The sequence below is a fragment of the Protobothrops mucrosquamatus genome, unplaced genomic scaffold (assembly GCF_001527695.2).
Source record: "Protobothrops mucrosquamatus isolate PMUCROS unplaced genomic scaffold, P.Mucros_1.0 scaffold510, whole genome shotgun sequence".
Taxonomy (NCBI): Eukaryota; Metazoa; Chordata; class Lepidosauria; order Squamata; family Viperidae; genus Protobothrops; species Protobothrops mucrosquamatus.
This window is the reverse complement of record NW_015386824.1, coordinates 65,671-89,756: the sequence shown is the minus strand read 5'-3', so window position 1 is coordinate 89,756 and position 24,086 is coordinate 65,671. Positions and strand designations below refer to the sequence as shown.

At 48.7% G+C, this 24,086-nt stretch overlaps 1 protein-coding gene across 1 annotated transcript in view; it reads right to left on the bottom strand.

The window, feature by feature from the left end:
- The window catches only part of GSE1 (Gse1 coiled-coil protein), a 27,494-nt gene extending 4,044 nt beyond the window's left edge, over nt 1–23,450 (bottom strand). Inside the window, exons 1-11 of the mRNA XM_015816837.1 lie at nt 23,303–23,450; nt 13,293–13,473; nt 12,364–12,555; nt 10,980–11,171; nt 10,600–10,892; nt 9,463–9,790; nt 5,348–5,925; nt 3,577–3,689; nt 2,526–2,796; nt 1,887–1,994; nt 720–1,097 (exon numbers count right to left, since the gene is read on the bottom strand). Coding sequence (XP_015672323.1) covers nt 720–1,097; nt 1,887–1,994; nt 2,526–2,796; nt 3,577–3,689; nt 5,348–5,925; nt 9,463–9,790; nt 10,600–10,892; nt 10,980–11,171; nt 12,364–12,555; nt 13,293–13,473; nt 23,303–23,420 — 2,752 coding nt within the window. The 5' untranslated portion in view covers nt 23,421–23,450. The remainder of the gene's footprint in view (nt 1–719; nt 1,098–1,886; nt 1,995–2,525; nt 2,797–3,576; nt 3,690–5,347; nt 5,926–9,462; nt 9,791–10,599; nt 10,893–10,979; nt 11,172–12,363; nt 12,556–13,292; nt 13,474–23,302) is intronic.
- Nucleotides 23,451–24,086: the final 636 nt, after the last annotated feature.

The following is a 24,086-nucleotide window of genomic DNA, read 5'->3' as shown; positions in this document are numbered from 1 at the left end:
TGTAGAGCAATGTTTCTCAACCTTGGCAACTTTTAAGATGCCTGGATTTCAACTCCCACAACCCTCTGGCTAGGGAATTCTGGGAATTGAAGTCCACATAAGGATGGGAAACACTGGTGTAGAGAATCCCGCAGTGTGCCAGGGATTGGATCTGATGACCCCTTAGGTCGCTTCCAACTCTATGAGATGTTTCTAAGCCATGATACAGTAATGTAGGAAGCTTCCCTTCACATTCCTAAAGGAGATGGAGCTTCTAATCCCAATTTTGGTTCCTTTCATCCATAGGCTTCCATAGGCTATATTGTCCTTGATTTACAACCAAAGTTCCAACAGCATTGAAAACAGTGACCCATGACCATTTTTCACACTTTCGCCTTGAGGATTCCCATGGTCACATGATCAAAATTCGGACGCTTGGTAACTGGCATATTTATGATGGTTGCAGTATCCTGGGGTCATGTGATCCCCTTTTGTGACCATCTGACCAGAAACCAGATTGACTTAACAACCATGTTACTAACTTAAGAACTGCAGTGATTCCCTTAACAACAGTGGCAAGAAAAGTCGTAAAATGGGGCAAAACTCACCTAGCCACTGTCTCGCTTAGTGACAGAAATTTGGGGTGTCAATTGTCATAAGTCAAGGACCAGCTGTGAATACCCCTGGAATTAACTGGTCTCTCTGCCTCTGGGGTTCCTAGTGGCCTACGCCGTCCTTACCTTTGTGTTTCTGCAAAGCCTTCTGGGTGGACTGCAAGACGGACTCGTGGAACTGGTGAGCAAACTCCTCGGCAAGGAACGGTTCCCACTGCTTGTTCTTCCCGTTCATACTATGGGAGAGCGGAACAGGGACCTCTTTCGGCAAAGAGCCCCGGACACAGTTCAGGAGGCTGAGGTTCTTCTTGACCGTGTGCCTGTCGCTCAACCGGGGCCTCTCAGCAGGAAGAGGAACGGGGTCTTTGGCTCTGGAAAAGTCATGTGGTCTCAGATGATTTGTTCTGCAGGACTCCGTGGCCTTCTGGGCTTCTGGCAGAGAAGCTGGAGCCACGTTGACCGGTTTATCCGACTCCAACGGCGCCGTTTGCTGAACTTGTGAGTCTTTGGGGAGAAAAAAAAGCCACACGCCAGTTAGGATCAAGAAGACGTTGTACCCTGTGACATCTCTGGAATTCACTCCTGGTTAGAACATGGGGATGGCTAAGCCCAATCATGCAGAAAGATACCTTTCCATTTAATCCTCCGCAGAGTTGATGTTCGTTTCCTGATAAAAGAAATATATTTGGAAGCAAAGCAAAACCGAAACTATGTTTAGCAATAGCCTGAGGGTAGCTTTAAGCTTATCCCCGAAGAGGAAAACAACGGTTACTTGCTCCAGGCAAATATGCGCACAAACAAACCATGGCCTGTTGGAGCCCAGATCAATCATTTTATTTGACATGGGGCTTCACGGGGACCACCCAAACTGCAACTGTCCTCCTACAGAGGCTCAACTCTGATTCTTCTCTGCTTCCCATATTCCCAACCCTGGTCTGTCTTGGTGTGATTTTCAGGAGTACTTGGGAAATAATGATGCTCAAGGGGCATTTTCCCCCCCTCTTTTGAAATTTCTGCAAAAATGGGAAAAGGTTGCATTTCCATCACTTTCTTGGGAAGCCCCATTGAAGCAAGTGATGGGAAAATCAAGATAGCCACAGCCCCTTTTGAGACAAAGCATCATCCAACAGACCAAACAGGTTTCTGGAAAACTATACATGTCCCATTGATGCTGGAATGGAGTTACATGAGGAGATGGGGTTCCATCAGAAGAATCTCCCAGCCCCAGGAAGCCACTGTCCATGGTTTTTCCATGTCTTGCCATGAGATGCCACCATTTATATAGCTACTTACCAGCTTGGGCAATACTAGGACTGTCCCGTGGGGAGTTTTTAACTGACAATGCCGTGCAGATATTCTTTTGTTTCATGGCATGAAGCATCTCTGCCAGCTTCTCTTTATCTGCAAAGCAGGAAGCAAAGATGGTTTTCAAAGGACCAAGGACAGGCAGCAAGAACCCTATCAACATAGCCTAGGAGAAGACCCTGGTTGGGTAGGTCTACCATGGGACAGACATGTGTTGAGTCAACAAGCATTTGGCACTTTTGTGAAATTAGTTAATTGTTTCATGGAGAGGATACTTTTGGGTTCTTTGGCTGGAAGCTTAAATCTTGGCAACTTTAAAGATTTGTGGATTTCAACTCCCAGCGTGGCTGGCTGGAGAATTCTGGGAGTTGAAGTCCACGGGTCTTAAGTTGCCACGGTTAAACACCCCTGCTCTAAGGATTTCAAAAGCCATCTGCAAGGGATCGAGTATGAATTACAGCCAGCTCAGGCAATCAGAAGGAGCTTTCCCTCACATATTTTTCAAGACTCAGGACAGACAAACAATCTAAGACAGCAATACTGCTTTGGTTCCTCCAGAGAGCTGCAGTGCTCGACAGCCATGGAGAAACACAAATCTCTACAATTTGCAGCACCCCGGATCAATACCTTTCCTCTTTTCCGCAGTAATGTGGGTTAAATTGAAGGTCGTGAGGAACCTCTTCTTCTCTTCAAAGTTGGGACCATGGTTCATTTCATCCGGGCTGTAACGTGTGGAGAGCACAAAACGAGGGGAAGGTGTTGGACGCTTATTCTGGATGGTGGGTGGGGAAGGGCTGCTCTCCCTCAACATTCTCCGTCGTTTCCTCCGCTTCTGGATCAGCAGCTCCTCCTTCTGCTGCTGAGTGGTCAGCCCAAAAAGCTGCAGGAACTCCAGCTTCTAGAAGAACCAAACAGGAACGTCAATTTACGAAGGCTTTCTCTTTGGCTAAATTAGGCATCAGCCAGAGCTTCCACACCATCCATGGTTTTCTTGACCACAGGAAAGGTCTCATCCCTTGGGACAGTTTTTAAAACAAGAGGAAAAGCCATAATAATAGAGCATCTCATTTTTAGAGAAATACCTAGCCGGTCAACCCTTTGTGATAAAAAGCATATCAACTGTGAAGAAAAGGAGAGAAATATTCATGACCTAAACCCAGGGGTCTTCAAACTTGGCCCTTTTATGATTTGTGGACTTCAACTCCCAGAGTGCCTGGCTCAGGAATTCTGGGAGTTGAAGTCCACAAGTCATAAAAGGGCCAAGTTTGAAGACCCCTGACCTAAACAAAGGTCTAAGATCCCTCGTGAGGCCAACTTGAAAATATGAAAGTGTCCTCTGCCTGAGTAGCCTCAGACTGGCACATGGCTCCACCACCCCACCACGTCTATCTTAGATTTATGACCCCAAGGAGAATTTATCTTCTGGTATCAAGCACTGCTTATCTTTAAAGGCCAGCCATGCACAAAGCAAGTGTCATCTGTTAGAAGAAAGGCTCCATACTTCTGGTTGCTACCAAAATTCAGATCTTGGCTTTCTTATGAGATACATCTTAGGTTAGGGATAAGGCCAAACAAATCCTACAGATCCTACAATGCACCTGCCCTGTGGTAGTGAACACTCTGTTACAAGCCAGAACCCTTTGGCCTACATCATTACGGGGAACGGGATGACACCTACCTCAGAGGAAGTATCCAACTTCAAAGGGGGCTGTTCTGCCACACAGCGTAGGTGAGCCCGTACTTCCTCTTCATCGCTCTCATCGTAAGAATCATCCAGATCATAATAATATCCTGCATACCCCAAGCAGAGCAGATGTGAACTTTGATGGCCGCCCAAAACTTCATCTTGACTTTTGCCAAGGCGCCCTCTTCTCCCTCCAGAAACCCAAGCAAGGCCATCAGAAGCATCTGAGTCCCACCATGATGGATCTTCTCAGGGAAGAGCTGAATTAATTCTCACAGCTGTTCTGGGTTCCCAGAAGGACAGGGGCACCAAGGGCAGCTGGACCTATCAAGAAAGACTGCTCTACAGGGTGGTAGCTATCCATCTGCCAAGACAGGCATGAAGCTTGGGCCAGGGCTATTTTGCCTGGGGGAACACTCAGATACTGCAAGGAACAAATTAGGCAAGCCAGCACCGGGTTTAAGGAATGACAGGTAAAGCTCAGAGGAAGGCAGGAGGCAGCCAGCTGTTGGCCTCTGGTGCTTATAAACAGGAGATGGCAGCTGTATTTGTCCCCACAGTCTGGTTCTGCTGCAAGATGTTAGCCTCTCTCTTCTTGAACCATAAAAGAGCACCAGGGGCTATTACAGGCCAGGCCTGAGGTTTTTACGGAGCTGGATGAAGGCCAGTTTCTAAAGGACCATCCTTCCAGGTGTGCTGTGGAGCCAACTGGGACCTTGAAGGATGAGCACCATAACCCTTTAGCAAAGGAGGAACTCATGCTTCCCCCCCAAGGCATAGAAGTCAACCCAGCCCTAGCTAACACACCCCTGCAAAGGGACAAACTGGAGGGACCCTGGGCAGAAGGAGCAAGGTCCAAAGAGAGATAAGGCTACGCTGCCTCATGATGGAAGCCCTGAATCCCCCTCCCTTCTACCTAAATGTTTTGTTTTCCTCCCTTTTGCAAATCCCACCATGGCTGTACATTCTCAATGAATATTTAAAGCCGCTTTATTAGTCTCCGTTCATCATTTATTAATTGGGCCTGTCTCAGAAAGACAATTTGCAGAGCAGCTTGAAATAGGTCTTCAAAGGGAGCTGCAGAGGGAGGGAGGGCAACCTGCATGACAACGAACTCCCTGGTAAGGCCACGGTGCTTTTTGAAAAAGCAGGGAGACCTTGGGGAGAGGGGGGGCAGGGGCTAAGCAGAAACAAGACAGGGGTCCTTTTATCTGACATTCTTCGCTTGGCCAGAGATACACGAGTCTTGGATTGGATGTAATGTCTTTTTTCCTGATTCCTTTTATTCCACTTCCATTGGAACAATGCTTCTCTCTTCCTCTCTCTCCACTAACCTCACTCCCTTCTAGCACTGATGATGTTCCCTAGTTGGGTCAAGAAACATCTGCAAGAAAACCACCAAGCTCAGAGAGCACCAAGGACCCCACAGTCCTCCTCCTCCTCCTCCTCCTCCTCCTCCTCCTCACTTCTAGCACTGATGATGTTCCCTAGTTGGGTCATGAAACATCTGCAAGAAAACCACCAAGCTCAGAGAGCACCAAGGACCCCACAGTCCTCCTCCTCCTCCTCTTCCTCCTCCTCCTCCTCACTTCTAGCACTGATGATGTTCCCTAGTAGGGTCCTGAAACATCTACAAGAAAACCACTGAGCTCAGAAAGCACCAAGGACCCCACAGTTCAACCCTGAGCTACAAAGATTCTCTTCTATCAGTTTCTCAGTTCTCCTCTGAAGCAGGAAACCCTGAGGAGGGTCGATGGGCACCAACCTTTCTCCTGAGCTTCTCTCCTCTTCCTCTCCTCCAGGTCCAGCTTGCTGACCAGCTTACGCTGCTGGAGCAAGAACTCGTCGTAAACATACATGGGATCATGGCCTCTGGGCAGGAGATGCCTGTACGGGGAGCCTGTCTGGTTCTTTAATGTCTCAACAAACGGTCCGCTTTGTGGGAGGGGGGTCCTCTGCTGCAGGGGCTTCTCCCATTCGCTTAATAAGGGTCCGTGGGGAAACCCACCAGGCTCGGATCCACCCGTCTCCCGGCCTGGTAGGTATTTGTCCAAATGTTCCTTTTTCCGGGTTCCGTCCTCAGCCTTCTCGGGACAGTAGACTCGTTCCACTTTGACCAAAGGGATGGCTTGCCGGGTGGACTCGTACGGGCTGACGTGGACGGGGAGTGGGTGGCTCTCCTGTAGCCTCCTAGCTTCCGTGGGGCTGTCGATCAAGGAGACCGGATTCCAGAGCGACGTGGGCACCGGATGGGGTTGCGGCTTGGGGGATATGAGTGGAGGGGGCCCTCCGAAATGCTGGGGTTGCTCTCGACTCCCCAGTTCAGGGCGGTTTGGTCCCAGTCTGGAGAAAGAGGAATGCAAAGTGGTATTAATGTAAACAAGGTTGCACAGGGAATCCTGGACTTACGACCAGAAGTTTCATTGCTAGGCAAAGTGAGTCATACCAAATTTTATTAACTTTTTGGCCATGGCTGTTAAGCCAATCACTGTAATTTTTACGTAAAACATTGCGGTCATGAAGCATTTCCGGCATAAATAAGTATTCATTGTTGCTTCCAAACTACATGAGACCTTCTCGTTCTCTTTTTGTCAAGCAGTGATCTGAAAAAGAGCTGGTTGCTCTTTTTTTCATGCCTTCCTTTTAGCTTTTATTTTTGGACTAAAACGCAAGTGTGTGTGGGTTTGTTTTTTTTAGGGCATTTCGATTTTGCACTGCTTGCTTTGTTTGGCTGAGAATTACCCTGGGAGTAATGCATGCACAAAAGCCTTACGCAAATAAAATATCCTTTATTATTATTATTATTATTATTATTATTATTATTATTATTATTATTATTATTATTATTATTATTATTATTATTATTATTATTATTATTATTATTATTATTATTATTATTATTATTATTATTATTTTGTGCCTGTCTTTTATACATTATGCAACACAGCACAACACCCAAAACTCAGTTTCTGCTCTGGATCACAGTTCAGTGCAATCAGAGCTGGACCTTTTTCCAGTAAAACTCTCCAGTAGAGGGCGCCTTGGCCACAGAAGTTGTCCAATTCATGCCTGCGGGACTCAGAATGAGCGACATCTAGTGGCATTGCCATTAAATGCGGCAGAAACCAGATTTTCCTTGTCATGAGTGTTGTGCTTACTTCTCAGCTGCACACAAATGCCAATTTCTCCAAGGAAAAGCACACAGGAACCATCATCTAAAGACCACCTAGTGAGCTTCTCTGCTGTGTTCAATGTGGAAATTCTCCCTCTCAAGCAATGTTTCTCAGTCTGGGCAACTTTAAGCTGTCTGGACCTCAACTCCCAGAATTCCCCAGCCAGGATGTAACCTGTAAAAAAAAAAACCTGGAAGGGATGCATTTTGCCAGCATAGAAACCATACTGTCCACTCATTTGGGGCTTGAAGCAGATGCTCAGCAATTTGCAAACCACAGTTTGAGTAATTTATATTAAATGTGTGGCAAGAAGCTTTTTGAGTAGCCAACTGAGCTTGGTTAACCAAAAAGGAAACTGCTTTTAGAGTCCATTAGAGTGGTCAATGTCTCCCCTGAAAAGCATCCCTCCATAAATTAAACCGCAGAAAAAGGAAGGTTTTGCGTGTCAACGAAAGCAGCGTTGTCCGAATGACTTCTCTGTAAATTAGACAGCCTAAGTCAGAGGGGTACAACCTTGGCAATTTTTAGACCTGTGGACTTCAACTCCCAGAATTCCCTAGCCAGCATGGTTGGACATTCCTGGTCTTAGCTTTAAATGTAAATAAATACAAATAAATATTATTTGTGAATCTTGATATTTGGGGGAAATGATCCTTTCATATTCCCTAAATCAAGGTTCTTCAGACTTGGCCCTTTTATGACTTGTGGACTTCAACTCCCAGAATTCCTCAGCCAGGCACGCGTGCCTGGCTGAGGAATTCTGGGAGTTGAAGTCCACAAGTCATAAAAGGGCCAAGTCTGAAGACCCCTGCCCTAAATGAATATGCTTTTTCTTTAGCAGCATTTCTCAACCTTGGCAATTTTAATTTGTCTGGACTTCCATTCCCAGAATTCCCCAGCCAGTATGGCTAAGGTTGAGAACCCCTAAATTAGACAATCTCCAGGATGTCTTTTGATCTTCCTACTCTGATATCCAGATTCTAATACCTGGAAAGTTGCAAATCTCCCCTGTCAGTCATCGTTCAGGCTCACAGATTCCAACACGAACAAGCCTCCCCCAAAGTTACGCTCAAGCGACACAGAGAATGACAACCGTGTAATACTTAAATAAGTAGCAAAAGGACAACAGAGACTCGATAAGCACCACATTTGCTGGAGCCGCGCTCTGAATAGCTTCCCACTCAAGAGCACCAGGGTGCTGTGTACTGAAACAGCAATGGCGGCTTCCCAGTGCGATGCATTACACAACTGCTGGGCAGACGGAGTGTCTCTCTGCAAAGTGCTTACAGGAGACAAAATTTACGGCGGAGGGGAAACAGAACAAATGTCAGCCTTCCTGGGCCCAACAAAAGAGCATTTTCAGAAGCGCCACAAAAGAAATCACCAGATGAGCAGAAGTAAAAACAGTTTCGTAAAGAAAACACAGGACGAAGATGGGAACAGCAGCTGCAGATTTACCTGAACCGGGTCTCCAAAATGCCCCAAAGGTGTTTTCTCCCACCCCAAAAAAGGCAACTGGACTTTCTTGTTGTTGTTTTTTTTTCCTGGAAAACGTTTTGCTTCTCATCCAAGAAGCTTCTTCAGTTTTCAAGGGAAAAAAAGCCAAGAAAGTCCGGATGCCTTTTGGAAAAAAAAGCGCCTTTGGGATGACCATGACCTGGAGGGTTGAGGAGCCCCATAGACACGTGTCTCCAAAATGTGCTTTTAAAAAGATCACGACGGAGAACTGAGGCAGTTATCTATCCGTGAGAATGAAGTCACAGAGATGCGGATTGGCAACGATGGCCGAACAACGTGCAGCCAACGTAGCATCTGCTGCATCCCTTATCCAGCCAAAGTGGCTTAGCAGTCACTGGATTTCGTCCTTTCAAAGCGCCCGAGTCGTCAAGCGTTCTCTTGACATCTGCCACACTGGTGACCCAGCTCCAGCGCAAGAGGATGATGGAAGCGAGAATGTGACCCGGCCAGGCACACCAGCAATCCACGCCTCCTTATCCCGATTAGCTTCGTTAATCCCCTGGACACCCAAACTACCAACAATGGGCTCCAGCGGAAGAGCTGAGCCAAGTCAGTTCTGCTTAAAGAGCGGATCTTAGCAGAAGGTCTTATCCCAAGCTGCTCTTCCTTGCTCAGCTCAGCGCCTGCTTGGAATCAGCTCAGAAACAGAAGGGCTGGCTGGACCCATTGCACAGCTGCTGGGCTGGCGCCCGGTCTCCAGCTTGGCATCAAAGCCACCACCCTGGTGGGTCGGAAGACACTACTGTCCTCCTGAAGAGCAAGCATCCAGCTCTTGGCCAAGCAGATCGTAACAATCTAAATATCAAACCTGGACTACTCAACCCCACCAGGGCCTGCTGGTCGAGGCCAGTCAGCCGCCGTGCCAACCACGTCTGTAACCCATCAGATTTAGAAGTCCCTCCATCTGCCAAAGACAGCTCAAATTAGCGACAACTGTCTCAGAGACACCTGGTCACTGCTGATGGCATGGAGGCCATCTCGCCCCTTCGGTCTGGGCATCCAAGCAGCTGTCAGGTGGCATTGCAGGGTGGCTGCTGAAAGCTAGGAAGCAGAGGCCTCGGTGATCCTTGGGAAGCTTTGTGTCGTTGATGGCAGGTGGCTACTTGCCCCCACCCCACCCCCAAAAAACGGTCAAAGGGGGCCACCTGTCACCTTCACCTCCTACAAGGCCAAGATCACCAGCCGCTACCTGGAGTTCTCTGGCCGATGCTCCACTTCCATCTGTCCGGCTGGGCGCCCGATGTCCAAATGCTGTTCCAGGACCTGCTGCCGAAACTCAGACACCTGGGACTGGCGGTCTTCCTTCTCTTGTCGTAGCCGCCGTTGGCGGGCCAGCCATTTTTCCTCCTCGTTGGTGCGTTGGATGAGGAGTGCGGTGGCTGTGCTGCCTCCAGGCGGGGGGAACAGACTGTGGTTGGAAATCAAGCTGGGCACCGGGTGCTGCGAGGCGGGTGGCTGGTGCAACAGAGGCTGGACCGCTTTCGGGGTCTGGGCAGCAGAAGAGTCCTTTGGTTTTTCTGCCAGAAAATAAAGATATATATATAAAGATATATATATATATATATATATATATATATATAAAGATATGATATATATATATATGTATTCCATGGCTAACAGGCAAAAGGAAGCCTGCACTTTGTTAACACTGGAAGGCTGCTGCCTAGACAAGGAGCATCTGCCCAGTTTGAACATTGCAGGAGGGCAACTGGGTCACAATTGGGCATGTAATGCCTTTGCCTACAGCTGTTGACCCCATTCTGGGAGAAATAATCTAGGTTAAGGAAGGAAACCATGACTGGGGGCCCACAGACCAATTCTAGAAGCTCCACAAATCACACACGCACACACACACACAAACACACACACTTTGTAGGTGGGTTTCATAATTCTGGTAATGCAAGCAGAGAAGAGAAGAAGTGGGAAGGAAGAGGGTTATGAGATAGGCAGTCCTAGGACGTCTCCTCTTCTTGGAGAAGACTGGTTAGAAAATGGTTGTCCATGATCGGCAGAGGCGAGCACTTAAAAGAAAGTCAAATTCTACAAATTCCACCCCTGACTGGCCAATCCACGGATGCACAGAACACCCTTGGCACGAACAAGCCTCAGAGGGCGTTCAACCGTGCACAGAAATTGCACGCAATGCAACAACCCAAGTGAGATGCAAACAAACAATCTATGGAGAAATGACACTTCAAATTGCAAAACCATCCCATGAATTCATCCCAACTGAGACTCGGGTTTGAAGACTCTGTTTCCGCTCACTGTCCCCCTGGAAATAGACTGGGTGTTTCTGACGGACTGGCAGAAAGCAGCTGAAGGTCACCTGCTCGGTTTGGCGTTAGCTGTTCTGATGGTTTGACACGTTCTTCGGCTGGGTGGGTCCTGGGCCCTTGCAATTCTGAGACAGACAGGAAGGGGCCTTCCATGGCTTTGACGAGGCTCTGCTCCTTTTCCCGGGCTCTCTCGCGCTGTCTTTCCAGCTCCCGTTCCCTTTCCCGCTCCCGTTCTCGCTCCAGCTCCTTTTCCCGCTCCCTTTCCCGTTCCCGCTCCCGATCAGCTTCCCGTTCTCGCTCCTTCTCTCGCTCCCGTTGCCGCAGCTCCTCATCCAACTGCAGCCTGCAAAATCAAGAGAAGAACAAAGCTCACGGAAACCGGGAAATAATTTTCGCCCGTCAATCACCAAGGTGTTCCGACACTCCATACCTCTCCGCGGTCAGGCTGGAGAGGCGTTCCGACTGAAGTGCAGAAAGAGATGAATGGGACAACTCGGCGGGGTACCTCATTCCCGATAAATGGAGGTGCATGGCTGATGGGTGGAGTGGTGGGAGCGAACCAGGAGTTGGAATTGGGTAGAAAGGAGAGCGAAGAGCCGAAAGGCAGTAGGAATCATCCATTCTGGGAAAAAACAGAGTTGTTAGGCTATTTTGACCCGCGAGCATCCCATAAAGTTTAATCACGTTATGCTTCTAGCTAAGCTTCAGCTTGGCAAGGCTGGGCAGAAATGATCACAACAGCTTTCTTACCTCCCTCACTCCTAATTTGTATGGAATATACGTGAATTCTTCCTTGACCACAAAATCATTCAAGACAGCTACCGCAATGTAAACAATAATAAAATAGCAGATAAAACCACCCTGGCAGAACAGAAGAGCATTGTAATATTCTTAAGAGGTCTAGATAAATGAAACCTCTATTACGAATGAAGGCAAATCTACGTGTCCCAGGACAATGTTGCAGGATCCAATCTGGGTCGGTCACCAAGACCAGAGGTTTAGTCTTCCAAGTTTTTGGACAGTGCTGGTCCATCCTCAGGAAACTTCTCTCTAGCAGACACATGTCTGCAAGAGAGCAGTTCCCTGAACTAGAGAGAGATTCTCTGAGAATTGGCTCAGCACGAGTCTGAAAGCTCAGAAGACTAAACCTCTGGTCCTGGAGATTGACCCAGGTTGAAACCTTTATTATCTATTACTCAAAATCTGACAAGGTGGATATGGGATGTGTGACTCCAAAAAAGACATTCTAGCCACACTACTCGGAAGATGCAGTCCTTGATCACCATTGAGCCAACCTCACTAGATGGGGTGTCCCTCAGGGACCTTCTCGGATGAGTTCAAGGAAGGATGCAGCATCTACCTACATTCTCACCTGCTCTAAAGCCAAGTCCACAGACTCCGATACATGACTGACTCATTAGCATGGAGAAAAGCTGGAGGCAAATTCTCAGCTTTCCGGGAGGCTCTTCAAGGCATTTGTTTCCAGTCCTTCAGATCTCCATGGACACAGCGTGTCTTGCTAGCTGGGGTGAAGCTGGACAGCAGCTGAGTCTGCTCAACAGGACCTCGTTCAAAGGACAAATTAGCAGCCCATCATCCGGAAGTCCTGCTGCTCTTTTAAGTGGCAACCGGCTGTGTTTTATTTCGCTATGTGAAAGTCCTCAGAGAGCCTCCCACTCTATGGGCCAAGAGGGTTCACTAGTGGTGGTTCTAAAGGACACGCCTGGGGGACAGATGACTTAACCGACTGCGGCTGCCCAACCGGATCAGGACCGAAGGAGCACAACCTTCTTCTCGCACAACTCTTCTCTTACCTGAAAGCCGGATGAGGGAAAGGGTGATGAGCCAAGTAGCTGGGGTGGTAATAAGCAGCGGCAGTGGCCGGGTCCAAGGCCAGGGGAGGCAGGGAGGACACCCGGAGCTCCTCGGCTGCGTGGTAGGGCCGGAAGCTCCGCAGGTAGTCTTCGGCATTAGGAGGCACCACATGGTGGACAGGACGCTGGAGGCTGGAAGGGAGGGAGGAAAGGGAGGGAGGGAGGAAAAGAGGGAGGGGAGGGAGGGAGGGAGGGAGGAAGGAAGGAAAAGAGGAAGGGAGGAATGAAGGAAGATAAATTCTAGAAGTCTGCAATAATATTTCCAAGCTCTTTTCCCTCATGGACTGGAGCCCCACTTCTGGGCATCCATTGTTACATGTCCCCACATGCAGCAAGTCCGAAAGAGAACGGGCAAATGGGAGGCCTGATCCCCATTAGGAAAAAGAAACATGTCTGACTGGAAGCAGAGTCAACATTCTCTCCTTAGCAGTAGCATTTGGTTGGGTCTGTCCACTTCTACAGCTACTTGGGAGGCCAAAGAGCCACCCAAACTTGAAAAGTGCTCTTGTTTCCCAAAACGTCAAGAAGAAAAAGTAGCAGCCCTTCTTCACACACACACACACACACACACACACACAGAGAGAGAGAGAGAGAGAGAGAGAGAGAGAGAGAGAGAGAGAGAGAGAGAGAGAGAGACCTTCCTCTTGATCATGGCACCCCTGGTTTATGGTTGAGAAGGAAGTTGGCCATAACCAACCACCAGCCCGGGGAGGCCTCTGTGCTATACAGATTTCCTCGAAAACTGTCTGCAACCGACATCATGGCATCCTACCATTTGGATGGACTTGGAGAAATAGGACACAAAGGTCCCGTCAAGAGCCACTGTGGGAAGGGTAGGTATTGCCCCAGCCTCCCTTGGCCTCACTTACTTGAGAGGTGGGAAACGAGAATCCTGGACGATGGAGTTGGGTGGGATTGCAAAGGAATAAGGCGCCCCCAGCAAATGGGAAGGGATGGTTGGGCCACTGGCTTTCTCCTGCGGCAAGGGAGCCTCGGCGATCAGGCGGTCCCGGTTCGTGTTGCTGCCTCCACCGCTGCTTCGTGAGCCAGCTTCTTGCTGAAAGGAACACAGGCCCCATGATCCCCGTCCAGAGAAGACCCCAGGGGAGATAGGAAGAATGCAAAGGGCACAAACAAGCTATAGATATGCAGATTCCCCCCCCCCACATATCATGAATGGTTATATACACGATCTTTTAAATCAGGGGTCTCCAAACTTGGCCACTGTAAGACTTGTGGACTTCAACTCCCAGAATTCCCCAGCTAGCCATGCAACTTTAAGATTGGGGAATTCTGGGAGTTGAAGTCCACAAGCCTTAAAGTTGCCAAATTTGGAGACCGCTGTTTTAAATAAACAGATAAACTTCCACAGGCAGCCTGTATGTATACTGACAATCTGACAGCAAATTTGCCCCGAGTTAGCTTGGGAAAAGGCAACCTTAAAAGTAACTTTATGCAGAGAGATTTTCCCTGGTTTTTAGCCCTTCAGCAATCGGAATTTCCCCGCAGCATTTGGCTTAACATGCTTTGGGGTCTATGGGGAGGGGCAGAGATGCCTGACAAACAGCAAGAGAGGCTGTCCTCTATCTGGTTCAGCTACAATTCTCCCTGGTTAAAAAAAAACAAACAGGCCCCGGGCCAGCTGTTCTGGTGGGCCAGCCTAGCATCAGCTGAGAAGGCAGCTGCTCCTGGACGCTGCCGCAAATCCAGCTAATTCTGTAGTGTGCATAAAAGCCGTAATGGCAGGAGGAAGCTGGCACTGCCACCGGGGTAGAGAATGATCTGTGACCAGTTGTTCCCTGAAGTGGGCAGCCACGGCCACAGCTGCGTAAGCATCTGCTTGTCTTTTGCCATTACAGCTCTTCTGGCAACACCACGGTGGGAAGGGAGAGCGGCACCATCTGGTTTGAGCCATACATGGCGCTCTCTGCTCCCCGGCTTAATCCCAGCCAGATGTGCTCTGGGCAATCACCTGCGCGTGACGGGAGGGGGGGAGAGAAGAAGCAAGAACGCTGGACCCCCCAACCAAAGCTAGCGATGCTTCTTTCAGGCAAGGGCCCCATGGATACTCAGACATGTTGACACACAGACCGTCTTGCTGACTTAGTGCAGCAGCGGGAAGAAAGATAGCCAGGGGGTCAAATGTAAAATAGGGGAGATTAAGCGGAGAGATGGCTCAGCCCCATGCACACATCTGCATTTCAAACAGATGAATCGAGAGCCTTGGCAAGCCGCCTCTATCCGCCAGAGCATCTTCTCTTTGGGACAGGAAACTCTGGATTGAGTTTAGGCGTCCCTTGATTGGTTAACAACGGAGCAAGAATGGGCAGCAAGGAAGAAACAAGAGTGCAGAGAAGAGCAACCAAGATGATTAGGGGTCTGGAGGCTAAAACATATGAAGAATGGTTGCAAGAACTGGACATGGCTTGTCTAGTGAAAAGAAGGACCAGGGAGTGACATGATAGCAGTCTTCCAACATTTGAGGGTCTGTCACAGAGAGGATGGGGTCAACATAATCTCCAAAGAACCTGAAGGCCAGACAAGAAACATTGGATGGAAACTGGTCGAGGAGAGATTCAGCCTAGAAATAAGGAGAAATTTTCTGACAGTGAGAACAATCAACCAGTGGAACGGCTTGCCTTCAGAAGTTGTGGATGCTCCATCACTGGAGGCTTTCAAGAGACTGGGCAGCCATTTGTCAGAAATGGGTATAGGGCAGTGGTGGCGAACCTATGGCACGCGTGCCAGAGGCGGCACTCAAAGCCCTCTCTGTGGGCATGCGCGCCATTGCCCCAGCCCCACCTCCCCCTGCGGCCCCTCCTCTCCAGCAGCCCCCCTGGAGGAGAGTCGACCCCAGGCGCAGCCTGCACGGAGCAGCGCAGCCAAGGACATAGCAGGGCAGCAGGGACAAGACTCCGCCCTCGCGCTCCATAGCAGATGATGCTACGGGGTGTGGGCAGAGAGTGTGGCTGCCACGGCGCTGCAGGGCTGCCTGGGTGATCTGCTACGGCAGGCCATTGAGACAGTGCATGGCCCTGTGGGCAGGCGGAGCAGGGGGCAGGCAGGGGGGGAGGCGGAGTGGGCGGGTTTGGGGCACTTGGTCTCTAAAAGATTCGCCATCACGGTATAGGGTCTCCTGCTTGAGCAGGGATTGGACTAGATGACCTCCAAGGTCCCTTCCAACTCTGTTATTCTCTTACCCAACAGCTGGAAGTAGCTAATGTGCTGGAGACCCACCCAGGCTTAACAAGAAAGGGAACCAGTGGTTGGTCAGCCCCACCTTCACACTGAAGAAATGAATAGGAACCCCCGAATGGCTGTAAATGGTCTCTCCCTTGTTTTATGGGATTCCCTCTGAAAGCCTGTTCCATTTTGGAGGCCTCTTTCTGTTTTGAAGGAGAAGGTCAAGAACCCGACTGTGGAGCGTGTCAGGTCTACAAGTTGACCGAGTCCATTGGTGCTCTGCCCCACAGGGACCTTGCAGAGCGTGTTCTGCCCTTCCTAATAGGATAACCGTCTCCTAAGGGTTACCAAGTTCGCCTAGTATTGTGATCCAGATGTTCACCTCTATGGTCTCTCCTGCCCATTTGAGTCTCCTTTGGAATTTATTGCTTTGCAGAGTTACTCATTTCGAGCTCTCCCAGCTACAGGGAGAAAAAGATATGAAAATATCTGACAAAATCTTAAGTGGAAACTCCTTTAAAGCTTTCTATTATTTCTGATTATTTGTACTCCAGCATCGAATCACCATGTCCCCTTCAAGTCCCTGTAGTTGGCATATTAATTAGAGAGACTTCAGTCCTGAAAGCAGGATATACAATGCAGATTAAAGAATGTATATTTGCGTAATTTATTTTATTCCAATTGCAGAATGCGTATACTTGAGGAACAAAGGGTATACCGGTCACGGCTGTTATTTTTTTCACAAGAAAGCTCTGTTTTGCTAATGGTAGACGGGTCCTAAACACTGCTCTTCTGCTCAATGTATTTGTCCACACAGGTCATGGTCATATGAGCATTAAGCCACAATGATCTCATAGGGAGGGATCGTCAAAGTTATTTGAGACGGGATGGGCAAGTCTAGAAGAAGACAAGTGGAGATGATGACCTAGTCCTGGCCTGGGGTCAAATCTTCCCATAAGAGGTGCTAAGTATACAGAACATGTGTGCGGTAAGATGATCCACCCAGACGATTTAGCAAATATCCATCCAAACATCCATCCGTTTTGCAGAAATACAATCTGAAATCTGTAGAATTCACGCCATCCATTTTACTTCTTCACCCCCCAGATTCTGCCTACCCTGAACAGTGATTTATTTAAACAGCTTTGGAAGGGGGATTTTGTTACGGATTCTCGGTTAATTCCTTGCTTGCCAATAATCAGGGTTTAGCAGTTGGTATTCCCTGAATAGGAGCTAATGTCTACTTTGGCAGTCTTCGGAGAGAGAAAGGGGCAGATGTTGTTCTACTCTGAATTTGGAGAGCAACTCAGCTGGAATGGAAGCAGATGGGGCAGCTCCAGGCAGAGAGCTGCTGTTCTGAGGGATTGGATCACGGAAATGCTCCGTTTGGTTCAAGCTACTGATGGCACTGAAACAGGACTAAATCCCTATGTTCTCTCCTCAGAAAGAAAAAGAGCCACAACTGGGCTTGCTCTTGGGCTTTAACAGAATAACAGAGTTGGAAAGGAACTTGGAGGTCATCTAGTCCAACCCCCTGCTCAGGCAGAATACCCTATACAATTTGAGACAAGAGGCTGTCCAGTCTCTTCTTAAAAACTTCCAATGTTGCAGCATTCACAAGGCAGATTGTTTCACTGATTAATTGTTCCCACTGTCGGGAAGTTTCTCCTTAGTTCTAAGTTGCTTCTCTCCTTGATGAGTTTCCATCCGTTGCTTCTTGTCCTGCCTTCAGGCGCTTTGGAGAATAGCTTGGCTCCCTCTTCTTTATAATATCCTTTTCCAACAATTTCATAACCTGGAAGAAAGGCTTCTATTTTGCATTAAATGCTCTTCCAAAGAGGAATTGCCTGTTTGGGTGTCACCGTAGAAAATATGACCTACCTGGGATTCACTCGCGCCCAGCCAGGTACCACGGGAGACCAATCCAAGTGTATTTATTAAATATGAATACAACAAACATTCTGCAAGCTGCTGAGAACTCCTCAAGACTTGCAAATCTCCTCTGAAGATCCATTGGCCATAATTAATTCATAGAGATGGGCCCCTGATTAGAATTTTTAATGAGCAGGAACAGCTGTTCCTTCTCAGAACGCAGCGCCCGCCTGGGGCGCCACACACCCGGTCCTCTCTCACAACCAGCCCAACAGACAAATCCTGACCTTCTGTAGGAGGCGATGCTCTGGATGCGCCAGGCAGGAGAGCAGCAGAAGATGGCTGCAGTAAAGAGGGGCAAGGCCTCGGAGTGTGTTGGAGAACGGGTGTCCAGAAAAAAGGGGGTGCATTGTACATTCTCCAGCGGGGATGGGAACAGATCAGAGGAGAGAGAGCCACCTGCAACTGCAGAGATCGAAGCAGAGGGATCTCATCTAGCTTGCAAGGGGTTTGATTTGTCTATGCAATCACTTAAATATGAGCCAGCCGTGTGCTGCATCTGCCAAAAAAGCCAATGCAGTCCTAGTCTCCATTAACAGAGGGATAGAATCAAGATCACGTGAAGTGTTTATACCACATTATAAAGCCTTAGCAAGGCCACATTTAGAATACTGCATCCAGTTTGGGTCACCATGATATAGAAAAGATGTTGAGACTCTTGAAAGAGAGCAAAGAAGAGTAACAAAGAGGATCAGGGGACTGGAGACTAAAACATACGGAAAGACGGTTGCGGAAATTGGGCTATATCTAGTTTAAGTTTAAGAAGGACATGACAGCAGTGTTCCAATATTTGAGGGGCTGCCACAAAAAAGAGCAGGTCAACCTATTCTCCAAGGCAAGACAAGAAACAATGAATGGAAACTAGTCAAGGAGAGAAGCAACCTAGAACTAAGGAGAAATTTCCTGACAGAACAATTAGTCAGTGGAACAGTAGGTGCTCCATCACTGGAGGTTTTTAAGAAGAGATTGGACAGCCACTTGTCTGAAATGGTATAGTTTTTCCTGCCTGAGCAAGGGGTTGGACTAGAGGATCTCCAAGGTCCCTTCCAACTCTGTTATTCTGTATTCTGTGGAGAGCATCACGTTGGAGGTGGTGTGTGTGTGTGTGTGTGTGGGGGTGTGTGTGGATTGCCACATGATCCTCTTCTGCCAAGCTGGGCTGTAATGAGGAAGGTGGGCAGGGGCGGGGGGGGGGGAAGAAGGAAGGGGACGAACTGTGTTTTCTCTTGCCTTGAAGATTTACTAGCAGCTTTGTTCCCTGGGGCCATTAATCATTCCAGGAAGACACCGATGCCTGAGGAGACTGCTACAGCGCAGCAAATACCACTCCACAACCTTTTGATGGTGGCCATAAAATAAACAGGTTAGTCAAGCATTTCATTGACGGCACAGAAGAAACAACACCAAATTCAGGGCAGAAATCAGCAGTGGCCAACCGTGCCTGAAGGAGGGTGGGCAGGGAACATAATTCTACAAGAGGTCATTTCCAAAGGGTGGGAGCTATTATTAGCAAGACCCAGCCTAAGTTCATGGCAAGGAAACCGTGCCAACCAACCAACTTACTCCTTCTTCAATAGAGTAACTCGCTTAGTAGATTGGCCAAAGCTGTAGATATGGCGTGCCTGGACCTTAGCACAGCCTTCAACTGTCTTTCGACAGATGTTCCTCAATATAATGATTAAAAATAGCCTGGAGGAGACTCCTACGAGATGGACTGACCGCAGCTCATTAATGGGTCTATGATGGCTTGGAAGACAGGATCAAGTGGAGGGCCAGAGGATCTTCTGCCAGTCACCATTCTTATCAATGACATGATGAGGGACTTGAGGGGACATTTATCAAATCTGCAGAAGATACAAAGCCGGGAGGGATGACTGTAGAAGAAAGGAAGAGGACTCAGAAAGATCTCGACAGGCTGGCGCAATGGGCAGAAATGAAAAGGATGGACTTTAACCAGGGGAAATGTCAGGTTGTGAGTCTGGATACAAAAAAATGAAAGATCGAAGAATGAGATGAAGACTTGGCTTGACCATAGAGCCTGGGAAAGGGAGTGGGGTCTCCTTGTGACCTCAGGTTAAACACGAGTCAGCAGTGTGATGCAGCTGCTAAAAGGCAAACATTATTTTAGCAAGGGCATGGTGTCCAGTTAATGGGACATCGATCCACTCTAACATGCCCTGGTACATGTCTAGTTCTGGGCAGCATAGCCTCAGAAGGGCAATGGCAAAGTGGAGCAGGTTTGCAGAAGTGCTACCAAGATGATGAGGGGTCTGGAACATTTTAAGGATCTGGGCATACTTAGACTCCAGAGGAGGAGACTTGAGGGGAGATGAGAAAGAAGTTATCAAATAACCTGAAAGACTGTCCCACAATACAGGGAGAAGGGTTATATCAGAAGCAGTGGGTTAGATATACAAGGAAGTAGATTCAGGTTGAAAGTCAGGAGACACTTGCCAATGATATGACTTCTAAGTCAACGACATTGGCTACTTCATGAAGTGATGGGTCCAACACACTTGGGGATCAACTGCCAGAGAGACACTACAGGAGGACCAGACTAGGTGGCTTCTAAGATTCCTTCCAACTTTGTGCTTTTTGCTCCCTTGTTTTATGTCATTGGAATAATTCTTCCATGGGCAAAATTCTGAGATTTCCCCCCCCCCCCTTTGCTTCCAGTGGAGAGAAATGTCTTGTGGGGATCCTGGAAAACTGCTAGCAAAGAAGACCAGCCGTCGTGGGGGAGAAGAGGCATTAGGCTCCACAAGGCAAAGAAGCCATTTGATGCCCTTGAAGATGGACCTGGGCTGGGCTGGGCAGGGCGAGAAGGTGCCGAGGCAGGATCAGCTCCAAGCAAGGGAATGAGAAGCCTTTCCTGCTGTGTCTCTGCTGTAGCTTAAGATGCGTCTCCACAGGGTGGGAAGATGGTGAGCAGGGCGGGGCCAGGACAAGGAGCGCCATCCGTCATTCCCCCGGTGCAATCTCTGCCAGCGAGGCCACGAGACATGGCCTATTAGCTTTAAAATAGACCATTCTTCATTCCACCCAGCCGTTCAAAGACGGTTTGATCTCTCGGAAACGTCTCGCCTCTAATGGATGGGCACCGGCCACTGATTTGAGCCTTTCAGGAGCCTTTCTCTTCTCCCCTGCCCCCCCCACCCACTTCTCCTTTGACCAGGCCCCCTCCCCTCCCAGCGAAGGCTTCCATCAACGCTCTCTACGAGGATGGATGGCTCACAGCATCCGTTGAGTCAGCTCCCGCTCCCGCTCCTCCGCAGAGCGCTCCCTGGTGGCATTAGGGCTTCATTAGCTTCAAATTGTTGGAGCAGATAAATTATCGCCTCCTCTCCAGGGTGAGGGCCTATTCCAGGGGCAGAGAGCTTCCATCTGAAGCGATGGGTTTTGGCAGGAGAGGAGGAAGAGAGGGCCAAGCATGGGGAGGAGGGAGACTCCGCCTCGCCAAAACGCTGGGGGCGACGGGAGGGGGGACCAGACGAGAATGCTGGCTCACTGCTGCCTAAAGAGACACGGGAGGGCTGGAAAGATGGATTCGGGTTTCAAAAGCTCAGGAAAACCCAAGGAAAGGGTGGTGGCAACAGATGGGGATGGCAAAGCCACCCAGTGCCCTGGATGCCCAAGGGGTCTCCGAGGGTCAACCCCAAAGAGACCACAGCTTAGGAGAGATTCTTTGGCTTCATTCTGCCTGCCCAATATCCTGTGTTGCAGTGAAAAGACTCAGAATATCTGCATATTCATCCCGGGTCTATTCAATTCAGGATATTGCATTTCATTCATCCACTCTTCTCCTCATCTTTTTTGCAAACCAGGCCTGAGAAGGCTACCTTTTCATTTCAACGAGATCAAAGCTCTCTCTCTTTCTCTCTCTCTGTGTGCGTGCGTGCGTGTGTGTATTTTGTGCATGTTTGTTTCTCTGCTGGGGCATCATCTGTACGGCTCGCAAGCACTGGGGAGACGGTTCTCTCTTCCCCTCCCCTCTCCTTTTCTCTTTGTGGTTTAATTAGTATTTCCAAGTGCTGTGATCCCGCTGGGAAACCGGGTAAAATACAAGGGAAGGATAACCACCAACAATGATTCTTAATTAGTGAATGCTTCAGCTCTTTGCTACTGTCTGCAAGAGAGTAAGAGGGAAGGAGGGGGGGAAAAATTGCAAGCAGCAAATATAGCCAGACAGTCTGGGCCGATGCGGGAAGAAGCCTCAGAGGACGGGGTGTGTGTCTGCACGGATGAGAGAAGCTATTATGCTCTACTTGTTGCTTAATCCAAAACACGGGGTAGGCTGGTGTTGTCTTCTCCCAGCTGGGAACCTCTGCCATAAATACACGATGTGCTTTGTTGCCTTAAATTAGGCTTCTGCAATCTGGTGTCCCTCCAGATGTGTCGCTACCCAATGCTCAGCCTCTCTAGTTAGTCCAGAGCGGTTAACCCAGCGCATTAAGAGGGCATCGGGTTGAGGCACGCTGTACCAGGTGTTCAAGGGGCTGGTTTGGCTCTGCTAGACAATCAATAAACCTTTGGGGATAGAAAGAAGAAGCAGGAAGCCTTTGTTCTGAATTCAGCCCACAGCCAGCGCCTCCACTCTGCACTTCAATAGCTGTGGCCGGAGGAGATGCTGTGAGCTGAGACAGATGGAAACCTGGGAGGGGAGAGCTATGAAATCAGCCTAGTTCCAGAAGATTTTAGACCCTCGTTCCTTCTGTGGGCCCCGAAGCCCGAGGAGAAAACACTGAAGGAAACAGAGAAGAAAGAAAGGAAGGGGGACACCATTGCATTAAAGGAATTATCAGGAAGAAGAGAGTATTGCTTTGGGTTATCTGAAAGGTCCAAATAAGATTAGTTAACTTACGGGACGATGCCATTGGGTTGAATGTTCGGGGGAATATAAAAAGGCCTTTCTCTCACATGACGCAGTAACCTTGGAAAATGGTTACCTAGAGAGTGATAATTGACGGTTGCGTAGAAAGTGTTTGCTCTCCTTCTTGGAAGTCCTTAAGAGGACACTGGACAATAGCTGTCGTCACAGGGATGAGCCTGGATGTCTTGCATATTCAGGGCTTGTATTAGATGGTTAGAAAGACTGACCCAATCTGAAGCTGAAGAAGAGCAGGCCACCATAGACCCTCCGGATGTTTGATGTAGAGCAGGGATCCTCAACCTTGGCAACTTTACGACTTGCGGATTTCAGCTCCCAGAATTCCTCAGCCAGCTTTGCTGGCTGAGGAATTCTGGGAGTTGAAGTCCACAAGTCGTAAAGTTGCCAAGGTTGAGGACCCCTGATGTAGAGCACGGGGCCTCCTGGCAGTGACTTCCCAAGCTCCGAAGGTTACTTCCAAAACCCTATTCAGTGCAAGTTTTAATATTTTCTATCTGTCTGTCCCTTCAGCTGCAAGTAAAGGTTTCCTTTATATTCTCATGTTCTTTAGTTAAAATCTCTGCTCCATGCACTTGGTTGGTCTGCCCGGATCAAATGGCTTCATTCAACATAGGGGAAAGGTTTATAATTCACAGAATAGTAGAGAGAAACTGAGAAGTATTTGCTAGAACTGAGGGATAAGTTATATTTTGTCGGGGACATTTGGCGCAAATCTAGCTTATGGCTTCCCAGCCCTAACCTTGGGCGTCACTTTTCCTTCTTTATGCTCTTCATCCCCCTTTCTTTCCCACGTTTTCCCTCTCCCTTCCAAACACCAGCAAAGCCAACACTCCAATCCTCCAATCCCAAGAGGAGCCTTTTTGGACAGGGGGAGACTCACCTGTCGTCCTTCACTTCTCCAGACGCCGTTTACAGTTTTGGTGGGTGCAATGGTGACCACAGGAGGTGTGTTCGGTACACTGTGCCCTCCTGGAGGAACGATGAGAGGCCCCATGGGTCCTCGCTTGGGCGTGCTTGCCGGAGAGCTGTGATTGGTGGCTGGCGAGGAAACTGGAGACGATTCGCTGCTTATTGAAGACCCTAAAATCCAGAGAAAGAAATGCATTAGGAAGGAAGAGCTGATACAGTGACTAGTCTCCAATGAAGGAGAATATTTGTAGCTCATGGTTAAAATCAGGGGTCCTTGGTGCTCTCTGAGCTTGCTTGTTTTCTTGCAGACATTTCATTACCCAGACTAAGTAACATCACGAGTGCCAGTGATCTTAGCACTGACTAGCACTGATGATGTTACCTAGTTTGGGTAATGAAACGTCTGCAAGAAAACAAGCAAGCTCAGAGAGCACCAAGGACCCCTGAGTTACTAGTCAATATTCGATACTTGGTGGAACAAGAGCAAGACCCTGAAGTTTGGCAAGTTCTCCCACTATTCAACTTTCTCAAAAACTAACCCTGCAAGAACATCTTCCAAACACGGGTTCAGAGGCATCGAAAGCTATTGGTTGATCACGCTGGTTTCATATCAAGCGTTCCCGCTCCACGGTCATTAGGCCTCTGCTGTGATCTGGATTCTGAGCAGAAGTGGTGTTCCAGGAGGACTCAAGCAGCTTCTGCCAGCAGCTCCTCAAAGAAGGTGCCAACAGATGCCCTGGAGTTCCAAAAC